The sequence below is a fragment of the Myripristis murdjan genome, chromosome 15, assembly GCF_902150065.1.
Source record: "Myripristis murdjan chromosome 15, fMyrMur1.1, whole genome shotgun sequence".
In the NCBI taxonomy this organism is placed as follows: domain Eukaryota; kingdom Metazoa; phylum Chordata; class Actinopteri; order Holocentriformes; family Holocentridae; genus Myripristis; species Myripristis murdjan.
Genome location: NC_043994.1, coordinates 31633765 through 31653676, shown reverse-complemented (window position 1 = coordinate 31653676; position 19912 = coordinate 31633765). Strand labels below are relative to the sequence as shown.

The following is a 19912-nucleotide window of genomic DNA, read 5'->3' as shown; positions in this document are numbered from 1 at the left end:
TCATTTTTGGTTCCTCACTGTAGAACTAGAACAGGTAGAACCGCCTCGGGCAAACCAGAGCATTTCAGGTTCCGACTGATGTCACGGAGACACGTTCTGTTTTCACAAGAAAATAAATAAAAGATTTGAGAAAATCACTTTGTGGCTCCTGATTTTGAGGAAGGGAATCTCCTGATAAAGGAAACACTCAGAAAGTTAAATTAGTTATTTATTATATTACATTTATTATATTTTATTTATTTTATTATCATTATTATTTTATTTTATTTATTACATTTTATTAGGAATTAGATTTAGTTGCAGTTGTTGTTGACCCTGCCCACTGAGATCCAATCACAGCGCAGCAGAATCAGGATGTGCAGAACTCACATTAAGAATTTTTTTTTTTTTTTGAAAGATTTGAAGAAAGACATTCCGACCCAGAATCTTTAGCTGCAGAAAAGCAAACAGCTGCTGGAGAAACTCAGAATGTTATTCTTTGAAAATCAACACACAGAGAGCCGGTCTCGGTTAAACTCGCTGGTTTTTCTCGTCGAAGCTGAAACGTCCTGTGTCTTCTGGCTGAGAGGTGAGGAGGAACGTGGTGATGATGTCCAGACTGGAGAGGATGAGGTCGTTGGTGAAGCGGCGTCAAACTGCGGCGGCTGAGCAGATCCTCGGCGTGTTTGAGGAAACGCTCTCCGAGTGCGAGCGGGAACGAGCTCGACTGCAGCGCGAGGACCAGAGGCAGCGGCGGCTCCTGGACGCCGTCTTACCGCCTGCTGGTCTGTCCCCCTCAGATATGAACCTCACAGCTTTTCTTCAGCTGCTGGATTAACGCTCAACGGCAGATTAAAAAAAAAACACTCAGACCATCTACAGCCTCCATGAAATAGATATTGATATCAATATTCAGACATGAGAATCAGAGTTTTTGACAACAACTCGGCTCAGCAAACAAGTTCACTTAATTTTTTATGTATCAGGCACCAGAGCTCACAAGTGATATTTCCACCTGTAATTCCTTCATTCTGACATTTAGACAGATGACCTCAGGCTGCAGGGTGCATTACATGAAGCTAATGATGGAGCAGAATGTTTAACGAAAACCTCAGCGGCGGCTAGATTACCGGAATAAGTTAACTCGCTTTATTTATTTAATCTAACGTGGAAACAAATGAGTTTTTTGTTTGCGTATGTGGCTACAGTCATGTGGCAAAGACCCCATCAATATGACTGAGTGATGTGTGTGTGTGTGTGTGTGTGTGTGTGTGTGTGTGTGTTTCAGTGATGCCTCAATGGCTGCTGGTGGGTAAAGAGGAGCAGCAGGAGCAGCAGGAGCAGCAGGAGTGGACGCCCCTCCGTCCAGCTGCTGACTTACAGGCGACTGGAGACGCCCAGGAGGAGACCAGAGAGCCTCGCCCGGGTTTCAACCCACTGAGGGTTGAAGTGCTTTCCAGCAAACAGCGACCTGACGCTGGGGAGGAGAAACCACACAGATGCTGTGTTTGTGAGAAAGGCTTCAAACGGAGACACGACCTGAACAAACACATGAACGTCCACACGGGACAGAGACCGTACCTGTGCTGCGTCTGCGGTAAAACCTTCACCAACAGCAGTAACTTCCACACACACATGAGAGGCCACGTCAGGGAGAGCCCGCTCAGCTGCTGTGTGTGTGGGTGTGTGTTCGGCGGGAGGTCACAGCTCAGCACACACATGTGCTGGTGAGGAAATGTTCAACCGTTTATACGAATAAACTGTTTCATGTGCAAATGCAGATAATGTGTGTGTGTGTGTGTGTGTGTGTGTGTGTGTTTTGCAGTTTCATCTGTATTCTTATGGTAAGTCTTGTCTTACGCAGCTGTCACCCAAGGTTATGTTTATTATTTCTACAACTTAGCACTGGCTTTAGCACATTCTGTTCTGTAGTGACATAACCACACCCGTAATAAGAGAACACACCTGTCGTAACACACCTGTAGTAACACAGCTGGAGTAACAGAACACAGCTGTGTCCAAATTCAGGGTCTGCATCCTTCGAAGTCGGCATTTGAAGGCCAGTTACATCACAACACGGCGCGAAGGCCTGAACCAATTCATCCAAAGTCTTCAGATGCTCCTCCTTTTCAGCCGTTGGTAGCCGATTCGGAGGATGCACCGCGACTATCCTTCTCGGGCTCCCGTATCCCAAGATGCTTTGCGTGCTGCTGCTCAGTCGGAGAAAAGTGAACTGAAATGGCGACGGCGGCATCTAGTGGGGATTCGTATTCAGATTTCACATTATAAATATTCGAGTTTTACTCATTTGAACATCCAACGCCATATATGTTAAACCAAAACCCCTGTTCTGTCTTGTCTGACAGAAAGAAATGTTAGATTTCTGTCTCCGGTGTTTGTTGTCATGGGAACGGCGGGAACGCCGGTTATGCAACCAGGAAATACTCCGAAGGCTAGACCGTCCCATTTCGTTGGCGGGGAGGACGCTTCGTTCGAAGTCCGGGTCCTCCGAAGGCCGCGGACTTCGGAGGATGCAGACCCTGAATTGGGACACGGCAAGTGTGTGAGAGCCACTGATTGTTAATGTGACATTTGGGAAGGAGAAACTTGGTTCCTACAAGAACAGACAATGAAATAAATCAGACACATGAACCTGAGTGACAGTTTTTGTTCCGATGATTTTGTGCAGCTTTAAATTGCTGGGATCAAATTAATCCCGACTGATTTAAAAAAAAAAAAAAAAAAAAAGTGCAGAACAGGAGCGTTCGTCTCTTCTCTTGTGACTCGCTGATGAAGCCTCCAACATGTCGGCTGGTAATCAGAATAAATAAAACTCTGTGTTGTGTCCGGAGAGAAGAGTTCAGCCTTACATGTGATGACATGACGGGAAACATGTCGCTAAAGGTCAGCTGTGTTGCTACAGACAGGCAGAGAGACAGGCAGAGAGACAGGCAGAGAGACAGACAGGCAGATAGCTTTGCAGGCTGCGGTAATGCAGGCAGACAGGCAGAAACCAGCTAATTTTGCATTAGACTCCACATCATGAACATGAATAATCTCTGCTGCGGCTGGCAACAGGTTTCTGCCAAAGCCTCCTGGAACAGAAGAGAGGAGAGAAAAAGAAGCGACCTGAACTGAGAGCAAAGCAGAAAAACACTCTTTGTGTGTGTGTGTGTGTGTGTGTGTCTTCTCATGGAAAAGTCTGCTCTTTAACATCCAGCCCATAATAATCTGTGGTATTCAGCAGCGTCTGGAGCCTCGCTGCACGGCAACACAAAGCCCCAACGCCCCGGGATGATCGACCATGACCATGACTGACTGAATCAAAGCGGGAAGAAAGAGACTGTCTCTTCAGAAAAAAAGAAAAGAAAAGAAAAAAAAAACTCAACATGGATTTAATGCGTCAATATGGAGCCTGCAATTATAGAGGCGAGAGAGAGCGAGAGAGAGAAACAGAGAGAGAGAGAGATCAGATTTTATGTGATACTTTTATATTTTACTGATATTTACACAAACCTATTCTTTATCTTTCTTACATGTTGACTCGATTGCTTATCTTCATTTTCAGTGGCAAAATTATCACTGAGTGACTGACTGGTGACTACCAAAGCTTTGGGAATATAAATTAATATAATTCAAATGAATGCAATACATGGTGATGCATCTCTTTGAAATGAACTGAAAATTAAGAGAGAAGGATGTGAAGAGCGAGGGGGAGGAGGAAAGCAAGGGAGGAAGGTGGAAAAGAGAGAGAGAGAGAGAGAGAGAGAGAGAGAGAAAATTGGAGTGTAAGTGAAAGACATTATCTATGAGAACAGAGAGCGAGAAAGAGTTAGAAGGGGAAAATAAAACAAGAAAGCAAATGTTGTGATATGCTGTATGAATAAAATTTGGTTTAATCTGAAACAAGAGAGAGAGAGAGAGGAAGGGAGAGTGTGTGAGAGAGAGAGAGAGAGAGAGAGAGAGAGAGACAGGGGAGAGAAATATGAGCGAGGTATGATTCAGAAAGCTTTCAGCACAAGTGGCTGCGCTAAATGTGCGGCTGCTGTAAAGCTCCATCACATTAGCCGCGGACAGACTGTCTGCTTTCCATTCCAAAATGAAATGCATCTGCCGACAAAATGGTCGCTGGCACCGACGCAAAACTCTGCACTGAGTGTGACACCGAGGCTGTCGGACGCCTCGCCCTGCGGTTATGAAATATTAACATTACAAGATATAAAAAAACAATAAGCGCGACACCTGCCCCGACACAATAGCTGCTGCCGTGAAGGTAAGGCTTACTATTGAACATATATTTGGATTACATCATCATTACTGAAAACAGTCTGGAGCCTTTTACCTCCGAAGCTGCCGCTCTGTGAGGTGTGAGGCGGCACATCTGACTAAGTACCTGCCAGAGAGGAAAGTAAAAACTCACTGATCCAGACGAGAGAAGCTCTAAACTGTTTTGAGAGCTTGACATGAAATAATGCCAACATTTTAAAAAGCCCATCAAGTTTGAATTGAAACTGGACCGACACCAGAGCCAATCGAGTCTGAGACGAAACCAAGACAAGAGCCAAGTCAAGTCAAGATGTGCTCTCGGTCCAAGTCAAGACCGAGAGCCAATCAAATCAGAGTGAAGAAAGAGGAGAAAAATACCAGAGCCAATCAAGTCTGAGTCCCGACCGAGAGCCAATCAAGTCCGAGTCAAGACCGAGAGCCAATCATGTCAGAGTGAAGAAACACAGGAAAAACACCAGAGCCAATCGAGTCTGAGACGAAACCGAGACAAGAGCCAAGTCAAGTCAAGATGTGCTCTCGGTCCAAGTCAAGACCAAGAGCCAATCAAGTCCGAGTCCCGACCGTGAGCCAATCAAATCACAGTGAAGAAAGAGGAGAAAAATACCAGAGCCAATCAAGTCCTAGTCATGACCGAGAACCAATCAAGTCTTAGTCCCGACTGAGAGCCAGTCAAATCCAAGTAATGTCTGAGGAAACAATCAAGTCCAAGTTTAGGCCAACACCATCACCAATCAAGTCCGAGTCAAGACCGAGAGCCAATCAAATCAGAGTGAAGGAAGAGAAGAAAAACGCCAGAGCCAATGAAGACTGAGTCAAGATTGAGAAAAGAGTTAGTGAAGTCCAAGTCATTAAAAGACTGGCTCAAGTCTGAGTCAAGACTGAGACCAGGGCCAATCAAGTCCAAGTCTGGGCCGAGACCAGAGGACACAGTCCAGGCCAAGAGCCAGTCAGGTCTGATTTGATTGGCTCTCGGTCGGGACTCAGGGTGAAGAAACAGAAGAAAAACCCCAAAGCCAATCAGGTCTGAGTCCAGACCGAGACAAGAGCCAGTGAGGGGCGAGTTCAGTCAAGACCAAGAGCCAATCAAGTCCCAGTCAGAGTCATGCCTGAGAGCCAATCAAATCAGAGAGAAGAAAGAGAAGAAAACATCACAAGTCCAGGTCCAGCCTCAGGAACATGACTGAGAGAGAAGAGTTCAGTCCAGCAGGTCATCATGATCCTTCACAGCTCTGAGGCAGGAACCTGACGGCCCGCTCCAGTTTAACAAATTAAGAGATCCTACAACATTATACAATATATGAAATATAATATACACACAGACTGTGGTGCAGGGTGTTGCCATGCCTCAGCAGTCTCTCACTCTCATTTACAGCCATTCACTTTAGCCTGAACACACACTTCCACTCAACACAACACACACTCACACAGCTTTACAACATGACTGTGTGTGTGTGTGTTCAGTCTAGCTGCTGTGACCTGTGACCTTTCACCTCATTCTCGTTGTCAACCTCCTGCTGATCCAGGAACAGCGGCTGATTCGACTGTCACACTCACTGAGAGCCAGTCTGGATAACAGCAGCAGCTAAATGACTAAAATGCAAATGTAATTAGTGTATTAGTGCTGTGTGACTCTCCAGGCTCTGCACTGCAGCAGAGAGAAGCTTCTCCTGCACTTACATCTGTCCAGACAGAAAACTGCCAACAACACACACAGTTAACAGGAGGGGATGAATATTAAAGAGTTAAAGCGATGGTGCAAATGTTTCAACCACATTTCACATCTCAACAAACCATTTATGAAATCCTGCAGGGAGCTGGAGATTTCACAGCACAGAATCAAAATGTGAGTTTGTGGTTGAAATGTTCTGCTTGTGCGGCGAACAAAGTCCTCAACATCCACAAACCACACAGCTGATAATCGGCTGTGGAAAGCAAAACGTCTCCCCGGGAACTATTTTCCCCGGCGGAGGAGGAGGAGGAGGAGGAGGAGGAGGAGGAGGGAGCACGTCAGTTTGAAAAAGTCCTGAAAAGCCAACAGTGCTGCTGCTTTTAGAAAAACTCATGTGGAGGACTTTATTCCGCTGATGGAAAACTGGAGTGAAGAAAGTGTGAAGGCTCTGCTCGCTTTGGGAGGAGATCAGCAGGAACATGACGTTTAAATTTCTAATTTAAACTTCAGCTTCCATTAAAATTTTGAATGTTTTGCTGCTAGAAATGCCGGTTACGCTTAACTGCTAACGTTACTTCAGCCTTCAGCGTCGCCTCAGCGCAGCACTAAAGCCAGCATCCTCTTCCTCGCCGTGTTTATTCATATTTACACAAAACATAAACAATGTAGCTAAAATCAACTCAACTTTGCTGTAAGAAAAAATGTATTCTAAACTGCGGTCATGTGACATTTCCTTGTCAGGCTGTCGAAGTTCACCAAACCTTCAGGACAAAATGTGTCCCTGGTGAGAAATGATTTAAGGACAAAGATGACAGGAAGGAAGCTTCCATGCAAATGAGGCCGACGCAGCTCTGACTCTTTACTGCTTCACTGATCTCACCTCTGTGATCTGCTTCAGACGAGACGGAGACATGAAGCATCTCAACATGTGAGACGCCGCACACAGTTTGTCGAAAACAGTTTGGGTAAAAGCTCACAAGGTTTTCCTCATCGTCTGCCAAACGGTGGAGGAATTCATTTGGCCTCGGTCCCAGTCCTTAAAGGTTTTTAGCATCATTAATCATCACCGCATTAATTTGGAGACATCCATATAATTACCATAAACAAACAGCATCATCAGTGATCAGCCTGTCAGCCGCGACCAGCCGCTCTGATCTAAGCTGCAGCCTGGAGAGCCTGATGAAGTGCATTTAGGGCAGGTCCACCTCTGCCTGGTTCTAAAGTCTCTTCATGAATCCTGGCTGTGTTTTGGGCGTAACATGCAGTGAACCAATCAGAGCGCCATCTCCCGTCCCCTCTAACAGCCAGGTGAGTCACACCTTGGTGGGCTGCTGTTCTAATGGAGGATTCTCCAGGTAAGAAGGAAGGCGTCTTTCTTTCAACTGCCTCAAGACAGCAATGCAGCAACAATGCAAGATTTTGATTCTCTTCAGGGATGGGGGACAGGAGGCAACGGGGCTGATGGGAAATGTAGTCTTAGGGTGTTTTCACACATATTTGGGTCGACCCAGTGACATATTTAGGGTCGACCCAATATACAATGTATCAATTTTCAACTGGAGCGGCTCGGTTTCACATACGCTTTTTATCGCCGCACCAAGTCCACCGCTCTACAGAATGGAGCGTCATGTATCCATGGCAACCAGACGAAAATGACATGTGTAGCACCATCCCACCGGAAAAGAAGGTTGAAATGAAGCCTCAAGATGTAAACAGAACACACGTGAACGATGGAGACTCAACAGCAACGCCGTCTGATATGCCTAACGTCAGGGACGGTTTTTGCTATGGGCAGTGTGGGCAACCGCCCAGGGCGCAATCTACTCGGGGGCGCACGAGAAAAAAAATCGTCAGTTTCCTAGATTATTGACCCGCACATGCCGCGGCACCATCAGTCGGCATCAGGCGGGCCGGCCGCGGCACCGGCCGGTACAGCGCCCACCCGGTCAGGTCTGCCGGATCTGCCTGATGCCGACTGATGGTGCCCCGGTGCCACGGCCGACTGGTGCCACGGGGGCGGGGGGGTTGAAGTAGTAACATGAAAGGGCGCAAGCCAGTAATTTCTCCTAGGGCGGCAACATAGGCAGAAAGTACTGTAAGGCATAAGGTAAACATATCTGTACATACAAACAGTGCAATCCGTTCGCGCTGCGAGTCGTTCCCTCCGACACTTCCGTTTTCTGTCAAAATAAGAGTTAATCGGTCGATTTAAGATTAAAAGATTAAGATTAGGATTAAAATAAGGTGAATCGCCTTAATTTGGGTTACCTACATATAATGCAAATAATCGCCCTGGCGGTTATTCGGGTGGGCATTTAATACGCAAACTGGGTGAAGACCCCAGGCGTTTAAAAGAACCAGGCGATTGCAGCCGGGCGATTAATTGGTGAAATACGGTAACAATGTTGTCCTCTACCCCAGCCCAGCCTACGTAGCCCAAACTTGTGGAGTACACCGGGCTTGGGCCGACCCCGGGTTCGCTGTGCGTTCACACCACTAGTTTGGTGCGCCGCGCCGCACTAAAGGGCTTGGTGCGCCGCTCTGAGACCACCCCTTCCAGCCGCTCTCGGTACGGGTGTTTAGGTCGACCTCAGGTGCGGCTAGTTGTGTTCACACTACCCGCACCGCACCAATTAGGCCGGCCTAGACAGTTAGATCGACCTAAACACTGTATGTGTGAAAACACCCTTAGTGTGGAGCAACACGAGCACTAACAACGACCAGCACCATCTCACTGCTTTACTGTCATTATATCATGATTGATTTAACAGTTATTTTGATGTCAAAAATTCTACGTGTTGTCCCTTTAAATTCCACATCCTGCAGCTGACCTGACTTTACCTTTAAAGGTGCGTTTTACACCAGCCGAGAAACATACTCACATCTGAGTGCAGCATGAAGCTTTTCAATTAGTAGGTGACACATAAACACTCTCTCTCTCTCTCTCTCTCTCTCTCTCTCTCTCTCACACACACACACACACACACACACACAGGCTCATATATATTTATACACACACACACACCCTCAGGCTACAGCTGATTGGCCTGCTGTATAAGCTGTCCAAACACACTTGGTGCTCTGATGACTCATACGCTGTTTAGTGCCAGTGAATACACCAGGTGTGTGTGTGTGTGTGAGTGTGTGTGAGTGTGTGTGTGTGTGTGTGTGTGTGTGTGTGACCGAGTTAGGATGAATGAGTGACCCCGCTGAATCATCTCCCTCCTCCACTCGCTCTGCTTTGCTCTCATTAAACAGAGAGAAAATCCCTTCTGCTGCTCTCTGTCGGTCTTATTTCTGTTTTTATTGATTTGAAGCGGTTTTTTTTTTTTTTTTTTTTCTCGAGGGGAGTCGAGTACGTGAGTGACTTCCTGTCCACGGGGCAGCCACGTTTCCTTTCCTGGCATTTCTCTGATGTAACATGAATGTGACCTGCTGACCTCTGACCTTTGAACTCGGCCGCTGAAATGTTGATGACGTCACTGACGAGAGCTTCAGCTACAAGATGAAGTTATGTAAAAAAAAAAAAAAAAATTATAGTGTCTTTATTATGGGACAATTTACAGAATTCATATGCAAAAGAGCTTCAGACCACATATTTACCATGTTAATGGGCTTTTATTTTGTACGATGAATTTGCGACGTGGTGAGAAGTCTTTTTGACAGTGATGTGAAATGTCAAGAAATGAGAGTATTTTTTTGCACATTATCATATATGAAAAGGAGATTTAAACTTATTGATGATGTGCTTGTTTAACAGTGAATGGGGAGACTTTAAAAATTGATCCGTCCAGAGAACTGAGACGGAAACAGAATGAGAGGAAATAAGAGACGAACGATCAATAAAAAAAATTAAAAAATCAGATAAATCGTCTCTGCTGTCCAACGAGACGAAGCCTCCGGTCGTGTTTGGTGAGGAGGAAAAAGGGTATCTGTCTGTTTTCTGTTTGTTCAGCTGCAAAGTCAGAAATAACTGTCCATTTATCTAATTTATTGTTATTTTTTTTCATTATATATTCTTTTACAGGTAAAAATGAAGGTGAAATGCGTCAGGAAAACTGTTTCTCCTCCATGAAATCAACTGGACTGACCTGAAATGCACCGAGTGGAAAGAGAGATGGAAATGTAAAGAAAGAATGAGAGAGAGAGAGAGAGAGAGAGAGAGAGAGAGAGAGAGAGAGGCAGCCTTTCACTTCATCTCCTCCTGGCTGGAAAACAGATGGACTGCCAACTTTCCATGATATAATTCCGTCAGATAATCCCGGATTAAAAGGTTTGGGTGTTTCTCGGCTGGTTTTACACTCTGCTGATGTTTAATTGGTTCAGGCTGAACCACAGCAGCTTTTTCGGTTTTGTTTGTTTTATAGAAAAGTTTTCCAGGATGTTTCCCAGGTTTAGGGGTTTTTGAGTTTGTGATCGTCATGGAAACTACAAACCTGCGGTGACGTCACAACAAGAGGCCGATGTAGACACTCACGTTTTATTCCATGTGATTTTATTCTTTTTACTGGAGAGTGTCTTTGGATACCATCAGAGGCATTATGCATAATTACTATTATTATTATTAGTAGTAGTAGTAGCAGTATTGTAATTATTACTATCATCATCATCTTCAGTTGACAGCACTGAGCACAGCAGCCTTCAGCCTTCATCACCAGCTGATGCTAGGCTAACTCTGCTAACAACAAGAAAAATACACATAAGTTGAGCACAGCTGATATTTTTGGAACTTTACAGGATTCTAAATATAATAAAAAATGATAATTATGGATAAATCTGTCCAAATATATTGATTTTAGTTAGTTAGTGATTTTAGTCATTAGGCCAAACATTATTATTCAATAAAGGCAGTGTTTGAATGGTCTACATTATGAATGTATGTGATTTACCAACGTGTTAAAAATAAAATCTTTATGTGTAATAACAGTGGAGAAAAAAATAAATTGTGGTTCATTACATGCACAGTTCAGTTTACTGATGACTGGGCTGTACAGGAGAGTGTGGAGACCTGACCCGACCCAACCTGAGCCCATCAGGACCCATCAGACCCAACAGGCTGGGCCGGGTTCAGACAAAAATTAAGAATATATGTTTTGGTTTGGTCACATCGGCGTTCTTTTAGTGAGAAATGAACGACCTCCTGTCTGTTCTGGGCAACTTCCTGCACAGTGCTGGAGTTTACGTGACGACACGGAAGGCAGCACGTGGGCTGTTTTGTTGGTAAATATAACCTGGTTATGGAAGAAGAGCAAAATCTGGGGCTCGGCTCGGGTTTGGACAAAAACTTGTGGCCTGATCTGCACTCGGCTATACAACTGCGGTTTTCGGTTTGGGTAGAAAATCATTTTTGATGTCTCATTTGGGACAAAAATGTGAATTTGCCCCCCAGGTGAAAACCCCTGCAGCACATGACAGCTGGACGTGCCAGGGTCGATCCGCAGGCCAGAGCGGCTGATCCGGACCAGGAGAACCGGATCAGAAGCTCCACCCGGCCGTGAAGCGCTCCCCTCTTATTTACACTGCAGAGAGTGTTTGCTGCTTTACATGTATGAATTTCCCCTCCAGTCTCAATAAAGTATGAGCACATCTCATCTGGAGAAAATATATATCCCTTATATATATCTCTTCATTTCATCTGCAGTGGAGCTTTTCTGCACCGCTGACAGGCGAAACACAGGAGGAGAAGGTTCTGGAGAGGTTCTCTGGTCCTGGTTCTGTGTGGAACCATAACAACAACGTGCTGTGCTGGAACTGCAAAGACTGTGCACTGCAATTTTAATATTAACATACTTTTTTTTTCTTTCCTAACCCACTATATCTTTAAAAAGTTCTTTAAATGCTCTATGGAAAACCATCTGAAAAACGTTCCTCATCTTCTTGCCAAGAAAAGGGGGTACCCGCCTGAAGAACCTTTTTCTGGTTTGACACAGAACCTCCTCTGTGAGGCTGTGGGTTTAGTTTTAATTTACTGGCACACAAACTGTGAAAAAAAAAGAAAAAGAAAGAAGGAATCCAAAGTGTGTGGGTGAGATAAACGCCCAGGGGTTTATGAAAACATCTCAGCCCAAATGAAACCAAGAAAAAAAAAAAAAAAAAAGTGAGGATGACTAACAGCAGCAGACCGTTTGGGCCCAAACATGGAGATTAGAGGTGCGACACTGTGAAGCCTCCTGACGGCATCATTTATGATTTTTAGTCATAACACCTCATTTCCTCAAACCCACCAAACCATCTAATAAAATCCATACACATCCAATGGAAAACCTCTGGAATATTCCAACAGGAAATACAGCATTTCAATGGCATTCAGATTTTTTTCTTAATCTTGTATCACAATAATATTCCCATAATATTTCCCTGCTATATGTCAAATAATGACTCAAAATAATCCAAATATCATATTGGCACTCTGACCTCAGTTACAAGTGAGGCAAATGTACTTGATGATATTGTTTTAATCTCGTATTGTATCAGTATACTGATCCTACAATATACAAAGTCATAATCCCACAGTAACAGCCTATAGATTAGCTATAAGGTCCACAGTGTCTGAGATACTGAGCATTAAGGTTGGATGGTGGGATTACAATAACATCCCTACTGACTGGGTTATTCTGTCTATGCTGAGTTTACATTATGAAGTGCATTTATGGGCTTTTTGAGATGGGATTATGATGTTAGTTTTTCATCTCCAGTGGTAGATTATATCCTTTCAGTATCCCAGTTTGTGATATTCCAACAACAACCATTCCTTTACAGTGGAACTGCAAAATATCTCCTGTTTACATTCAGTCTCATCTTCACTGTTCACATCTTTTTCTTCCAACAAGGTGAAAAATCTGCCAGTGAGATAATCCCACTTGATTAGATAATCCCACTTGATTAGACAGACAGACAGATTGGTATTGTTATTGACTGAAATTGATAAATTCTTGTGTTCCAGCTGCAGCTTGTGCAGACACAAGAACAATAGCAAACTACAGAAAATGTTCCTCTCAATACTAGAAGAGAGAAATATATATATATATTTAGAAAAATAAAACAAATCAAATGACAACATTAATTTCCAATACCAATCAATTTGTTTCCAGAATTTTCTTTAAGTGTCTTTAAAATTTTTTCTTGATCCTAGTGGGCTGCTTTATTCTGCCTTGTCGCCACAGATTTCTACTTGCTCCCAGGAATGGGATTATCTCATCCCACTGACAGATTTTTTTTTCTTGTTTGAAGAAAAAGGAGAAAGTGAGAGTGAGAGGTGTGTGAAGCCTGGTCCGCCGCAGCTGCATGCTCACCTGATGATGTCGTCGTTGTGTCCCAGGTAAAACCTCTGGGTGTGGTCCCTGGTGTTGTAAACCACTCCGACCCCGGCCACGAAGTACACCAGCTCCTTTCCCGCCGTGTAGTACAGGTTATTCCGGCACTGGTGGCCCCGGTACCCGTAGACCCAGTCCAGTCTGAGCCGGCACCCCGGGGCGGTCCGGTCCGACATGACGCATCTGTGTCCGCCGCGGCTCCCCTGCTGCTCAGCGCTTATTCCTCTATTTCTGTTATGGTGATTATTTTATTATTATCTAAGAGTCCGGAGCCAGAGGGAGCAGGTGGAGGTGAGAGGGAAACTGCAGGGCACTGACATGAAGGCTGATGGAGCAGCCCTGATGAAAATAATATACACTATAATAATGTCTCCTATTAAATGTAAATAATAGTATTTTATCCTTGATTATCACTACAGTATTCCAGTAGGAGTCTATGGAGTTGTACTTAGCAGCAAGTTTATGTTCTATAATAACACATAATAACCCTATAATATTACTACAAACACTTCTGAATGTGTGCGCAATGCTGAGTTTATAGTGACTATTGATGTTTTTTTTTTTTTGTTTTTTTTAAATTATTATTATTTCTCACGACAGATGCTTATAGTTTCTGTCTCTGTCTGTAGTTTTCAGGATTGAATTCACCGTGATCATATCGCACTTAACGGTATTTTTTCTCTGATAATATCGCTGTAGTGTTTCTGTGGTTTTGCTCCGCTGTGGTTAATTGGACAGCAGCCAGCCGCTCTTCTTCTGCCCAAACTGCAGCAATTAAACCGGATGGCAGTTTCCGCAAGCTGACGATAATCTTTACTCTCTGCCAGCCATCAGAGTCATCATCATCATCATCATCATCATCGTTGTCGTCGTCGTCGTCAGGGCGGGAGGCACCCTGAGGGAAAACCCTGTAATATTCCTACAGAGACCAACAGCCTGTCTGCCGTATTCAATAATTAACTTTACAGTAATTTTGTCGTAATTTAAGGTGTTTAAATACTATAATGAAGGTATAATCTGTGAAGCTTTCTCTGATGTCTCTATGGTATATTTCTACAACATATTAGAGCATATATATATATTTAGCTATATTTATTTTTTTCCGTGAGGCAACGCACACTAAGCCTCGTTCATTCTACCTGTAGACACAGCTGAGAGATTCACTTTCCTCTGGAGGTGAAACATGATGAGACCCAGACAGAGTCCAGGTTGCTAATTTGTCCGCAAAGTTCCCTCGGCTGAATAAAGCAGCAAATGAACACAACTGGTGGAGGCTTCCGTTCTTGGAAAAAATAATCCTCACACTAATCCCCGACCTCGGCATCAACCACGGCTAATGTTTATTTTATTTAATTTTTTTTTTTAAATTATTTTTATCTTTTATGTTGCTTCTATATGTTCATATTTCCTCTGCGTTTTCTCCTCCAATCACAACAACAACAACGCACCGCGTCTCCAAAATACGCGCGGCAGTGGGAAAGGTGCCGAGAAACGTGCGGCAGCTCACAAATCCATTCACAAATCTGTGTGTGTAAATCCCAGAAAGAGAGAGGGAGAGGGAGAGGGGGAGAGAGTCACGGACAGACTCTAATCCTGACTAAAAAAGCAGATTATTTCCACTGTGAATTTCCCCTAAACCAGAAGGACGGGCAGTTCCGGTCGGTTCTGCAGCGGTAGAGAGAGAGAGGAAAAAATCCCGTCAAACGGTGGAAGTTAAGCGGGGAGAGGAGAGCAGATGTCCGGGATTCAAACCGCAGCATCCCAGCTGGATGACGGGAGAGAAAAGTCCTGATTCCCGGCAGGAGGAGAGCATCTTCCCCGCCGGCAGCCTCCCTGCATCCCGGCCGGCTCTGTCGGAAATGTCCGCGGCGGCTCAGCGCGTCAGGCGGCGGAGAAACAGCGAGCCCGACGCCCAGACGGCTAATGGAGCCTCTCCCCGCCCGACGATCCGACCACAGTGATGTTTTCTCTCTCTCTGCTCTCTGGTTTGGGGCTGACACGGCCGTCGAGGCAGCTGAGAGGAGCACCAAGAGCGCTTCCTGTGCACTTTCAAAATAAACGCCTGATGACCATAATTTGCAGGAGTCAGGGGTTTCCAGACTTTTTAGGACCCATATGAGTTAACGAATTAAATTCGTTACTGTTTTTTTGAACATTAAATGTCTTTTAAATTCGCTCAATGGCAAAGCATCAAACAAAGCTTTAATCATAAAAACACTTTAAAGAAGGCTTCAGAGATGACTCATTACACTTTCTATGTGCTTCCTTTTTGATTTTGAAGTTTAATATATTTATTGTTTTTTGGCAGGTCTGATGGATGTAGAAATTATGCCAATTGTCATGATAGATGTTTATTTGCATGATTTAGAAATTTCTATCTGCAATTATCAAGAACAAAAAATGCATCCGTCTCCATGCTGGGACCCAACAGTGGACCTTTACTTTGAAAATCACTGGTCAAAGTAATTATATTAATGCATGTGTTGATTAATAAAAAACATAATTGTTGAGTTTGGACTGCTATGTCTCTGTAATTCTGTCTGTAGGTGGAGTGCAGTTTCAGCTAATATGAAACTGATTTGCTCTTTTTCATCTTTTTAAACACTGAACCCCAAAAAGGTTCTTTACAAAACTCAACACAGCCTCGAAAAACACAATTCAAACGGCATGAGACATTTAAATTTGATTTAAAAAGAAAACAACTGGAAAACCATAGACTATAATTCAGGGTTAAGGGGGAAGCAAGTAAAATCCCCACACCTCTTGGGCTTTTTTTTTTTTTTTACTCTGAGTGTGAAGCTTCAGAGGACTGTCTCCATGCACCATGGCAGGGAGACAGTTTTTATCAGACAACAGCATATATACTATCTAATAAAGTTCATTTTTCATTTTACCCACAGCAGTGCCACAGTTGGTCCCATGTCCATCGTGCCACTTGAAGTTATATTTTGCACACCCTCTCCTGTAGATATGCTGATGTCACATATTAATATTTTCTGCATCAGTTTCCCCCCTTATGGTATATAGGCTATTCATGTTTTTGGGAACAGTTTCATATCTCATTAATTCATTTATTTCTTTGTTTTGGGGCTGTATATTTTTCCATAGTCTTAAAATGCTGTTAATTTTTTTTTTTAACTCATATGTTCTGTTGCTGAAACTTTCTTGAATCCTAAAACTATTTGTAACAATCCAGTTTCCCCATTAAAGTTTCGTTTTATTATTATAAAGTGCAGTTTTCGTGCCGAGTGAATGCTGCGTTTGAGCGGTCTAAGTTTAAGCTTTTATTTTGGCAGTAAATTCTATGTCCTTTCGGAAGTGTTCTGGTAATTTTTGCGCTCTTGACACTGTTTGGTCCGGGAGGGTAACCACGACGCACGGAGAGAAAACACCCCGGCTCCGCTGGCGAGGACGCACGGCCGCAAAGCTTTGTGGGATTATGTGTTTTTTTATTATTCGTTATTAATGTTAGAGGACGTATGTTTTTAATAGGAGGCCGGAGGAAAGGAAAGGACTACAAATCCCAGCAGCAGCAGCGGCAGTCGCGGCGCTGTCCGCGGTGCTGAAGCCAAGAGAACCCCCGGAAACTTTATTGATCCCTGCGGGGGAAATTAATGCATGTTTTTTTTTTTTTTTTTTTTTTTTGTTTGTTTTGTTTTGTTTTGTTTGTTTTAAATCTGGATCTTCAACAGTCATTAGCAAGACAGCAAGAAAACCCTAACCCACACCGGGAAACATGACATCCTAATCTTGACAAATAAAAAATAAAAAATAACAATAACAATTTTAATAACGACAAATGCAACAATGACACTATCAGGAAATAATCAACTATATAATATATAGAATTAGTAAAACATTTAATAGAACTCAAAATAATATGGTATCCTTGAAATATACATGTTATCTAGGACACAGTTTCTCAAATGGGGGTACTCGTACCCCTGGGGGTACGTGGAGGAACTCCAGGGGGTACGTGAGATTTTTAAAAATTATACAACACATAGATCCAACTGAGCAATCTGGTTGGTCAATCAGACATTTAGAATGTGCTCAAATGAGCATGACAGCAGGGCTAGCCATGCTCAAATGAAAAATACCTCATCACTGAAAATATTACTCCGCCTATATCTTACTGCCAGAGTCTGTGTGATTTCCATGGCAACACCAAAAGTTTCACTAAAACCCGCATCAAAAGCCGCTGTCAACTTTGCTAGCCTGCATAATGGACCGTTTTGTTGTCAATTTTGATTTCTTTGGCGACCTAAGTTTGGATAAATGGCTGAACGAGGAAGACAAGACAGAACAGAAAAAGGAGAGATACGTGAGAGTGACGAGTGAAGAGCTGGATCAGCTGGAGAGGTCAGGAAATGAAGCCGGTACGGCCCGGTCAACGTCTTGGGCCGTCAAATGTCTACAAGACTACCTGACAAACACCGGGCAAACAGCTGATTTCTCACCTGTAAGGAAAGAAGAGCTAAACAAGATCCTCCGTGAATTTTATGGAGCTTTAATTTCTATAGTAAAGTGAAATGCCTCAGCAGAGTCAGCACCATGGACAGTACCTGCTGAGGAAGAGTCAGCACCACGGACAGTACCTGCTGAGGCAGATTCAGCACCACGGACAGTACCCGCTGAGGCAGAGTCAGTACCTGCTGAGGCAAATTCAGCACCAAGGACAGTACCTGCTGAGGCAGAGTCAGCACCACGGACAGTACCTGCTGAGGCAGATTCAGCACCACGGACAGTACCTGCTGAGGCAGAGTCAGCACCACGGACAGTATCCGCTGAGGCAGATTCAGCACCACGGACAGTACCCGCTGAGGCAGATTCAGCACCACGGACAGTACCTGCTGAGGAAGAGTCAGCACCACGGACAGTACCCGCTGAGGCAGAGTCAGCATCACGGACAGTACCTGCTGAGGCAGATTCAGCACCATGGACAGTACCTGTAAGATTTTCCATGGAGATGTGTGGCTATAACTTTGTTCTTGTTATTAATGTGTTAATGTTATCAGTTATTAATTAGTTATCAATTAATCATTATTAATTTGTTTAGTCTTTATGAGTTTCCTAGGCCATTGATTTAATTAATTCGTCAATTTGTTTGCATCTGTACATTGAAATGAACTATTAATAAATCAACACATCTGTGAAAACTGTCGTCTTTATTTCAGAGGTAAATTGATAGTAGCCTGAAAAGGTGATTAGCAAAAGCCCCCGAAAGGTGAGGTTGAAATGATACAGCCTAACTCTGTTCAGCCTTAATGTTACTGGTTACTGACGTTACTTTTGTGTTGTATGTTTGTTGTGGCGCCGACACTGGAAAGCAGTAGCCTGTATTTAAATATAAATGGTAATATAAGTACTTTGTAGATAAAAATCAGCTGTGCTGCTGAGTCGTTGTCACGGCACCTGTTAGATTAAAAATGACTGAGAAGTCGGCAGAAGTATAACTATCAGTCCATGAAAAAATGCTTTTTTTTTTTTTTTTTTTTCCCAGCGGATATTCTAGTTACAACATGATTGAACTAGCAGAGCAGTTTTATGTTGCTATGTGTGGTATTTATTCAGTTTTGGGAAATCATGATGTCTAGAAAACATGATAAGCCCAAGTTGGCTGGCTGACAAGGTCTAGTTACCGTCAGATCTCATGTGTTTCCACTGACACGGAGAGAATACTAGCAAAAAACTTTTATATTTTGAGAGTGAAATGCCCACAGTATGAATAGATTTTGATTATAGATTTTATTTTGTTGGTAATAGTTGTATAATCTCTACACCTTTCCTGTAATAATGCTTAAATATATGTTTAAAAAAAATAGCATCCATGCAAGGTTCCTTAGAAATTATTCTTTAGCCTAATAAATATTCATTAAAATATAAATGGAAGTTCATAAACAGAATTTTATATTCAGTATTCAATTTCATCATCCTGAAAACCCCCCCGGACCCTCCGGACCCCTCGAATTTGCCATTTGTCTATTTATTTGTTTATTTACTTATCTATTATTTAATTCACCCATTCATTTAGCTATTTACTTATGATTTTGTCTATTTATTTATGCGTTTATCTGACTGTTGAAGCACTTTATAGACTCTCACTTTCAAACCTGGCATGTCAGTAAAGTGATAGGGATATGAATTATTAATGTTAAACTTCCTATCCAAAGAGTGTCACCAGGATGTTTGCTGATTTTTACTAAAATATAATTTATGACTTTTACAATATTGTGAAAAGTAAAATAAAAAAAACCAAAACAAAACAAAAAAAAAAACAACTAAGTTTATGGTTTTTGCTAATAAAAGAAATGATGATGTCACATTATCTATTGATGGAGTTAATATTGAGAAAGTATCTGAGTTTAGGTTTTTGGGGGATGAAAATTTGACATGGAAATCTCATATATCATATGTTAAAACAAAGGTGTCTAAGAATATTTTCATTTTGAACAAAGCTAAGTATGTTTTGGATTGTAACACAATGATATTGTATTGTGCACTTATACTGCCTTATTTTAGTTATTGTGTAGAAGTATGGGGAAACACGTATACAAGTAATATAATGCCATTATTTTAATTACAGAAAAGAGCTGTTAGAACAATTCACAAAGCTGAATTTAGAGAACATACCAATACATTATTTGCCAAGCCAGGGTTATTG

At 42.9% G+C, this 19912-nt stretch overlaps 1 protein-coding gene across 2 annotated transcripts in view; it reads right to left on the bottom strand.

The window, feature by feature from the left end:
- Positions 1–13424, bottom strand: part of LOC115373016 (echinoderm microtubule-associated protein-like 6) — a 94709-nt gene extending 81285 nt beyond the window's left edge. For both annotated transcript variants that reach the window (XM_030071218.1, XM_030071219.1), the window contains exon 1: positions 13228–13424. In XM_030071218.1, the coding sequence (XP_029927078.1) occupies positions 13228–13424 (197 nt within the window). The remainder of the gene's footprint in view (positions 1–13227) is intronic.
- Between the last annotated feature and the right edge of the window lie 6488 nt (positions 13425–19912).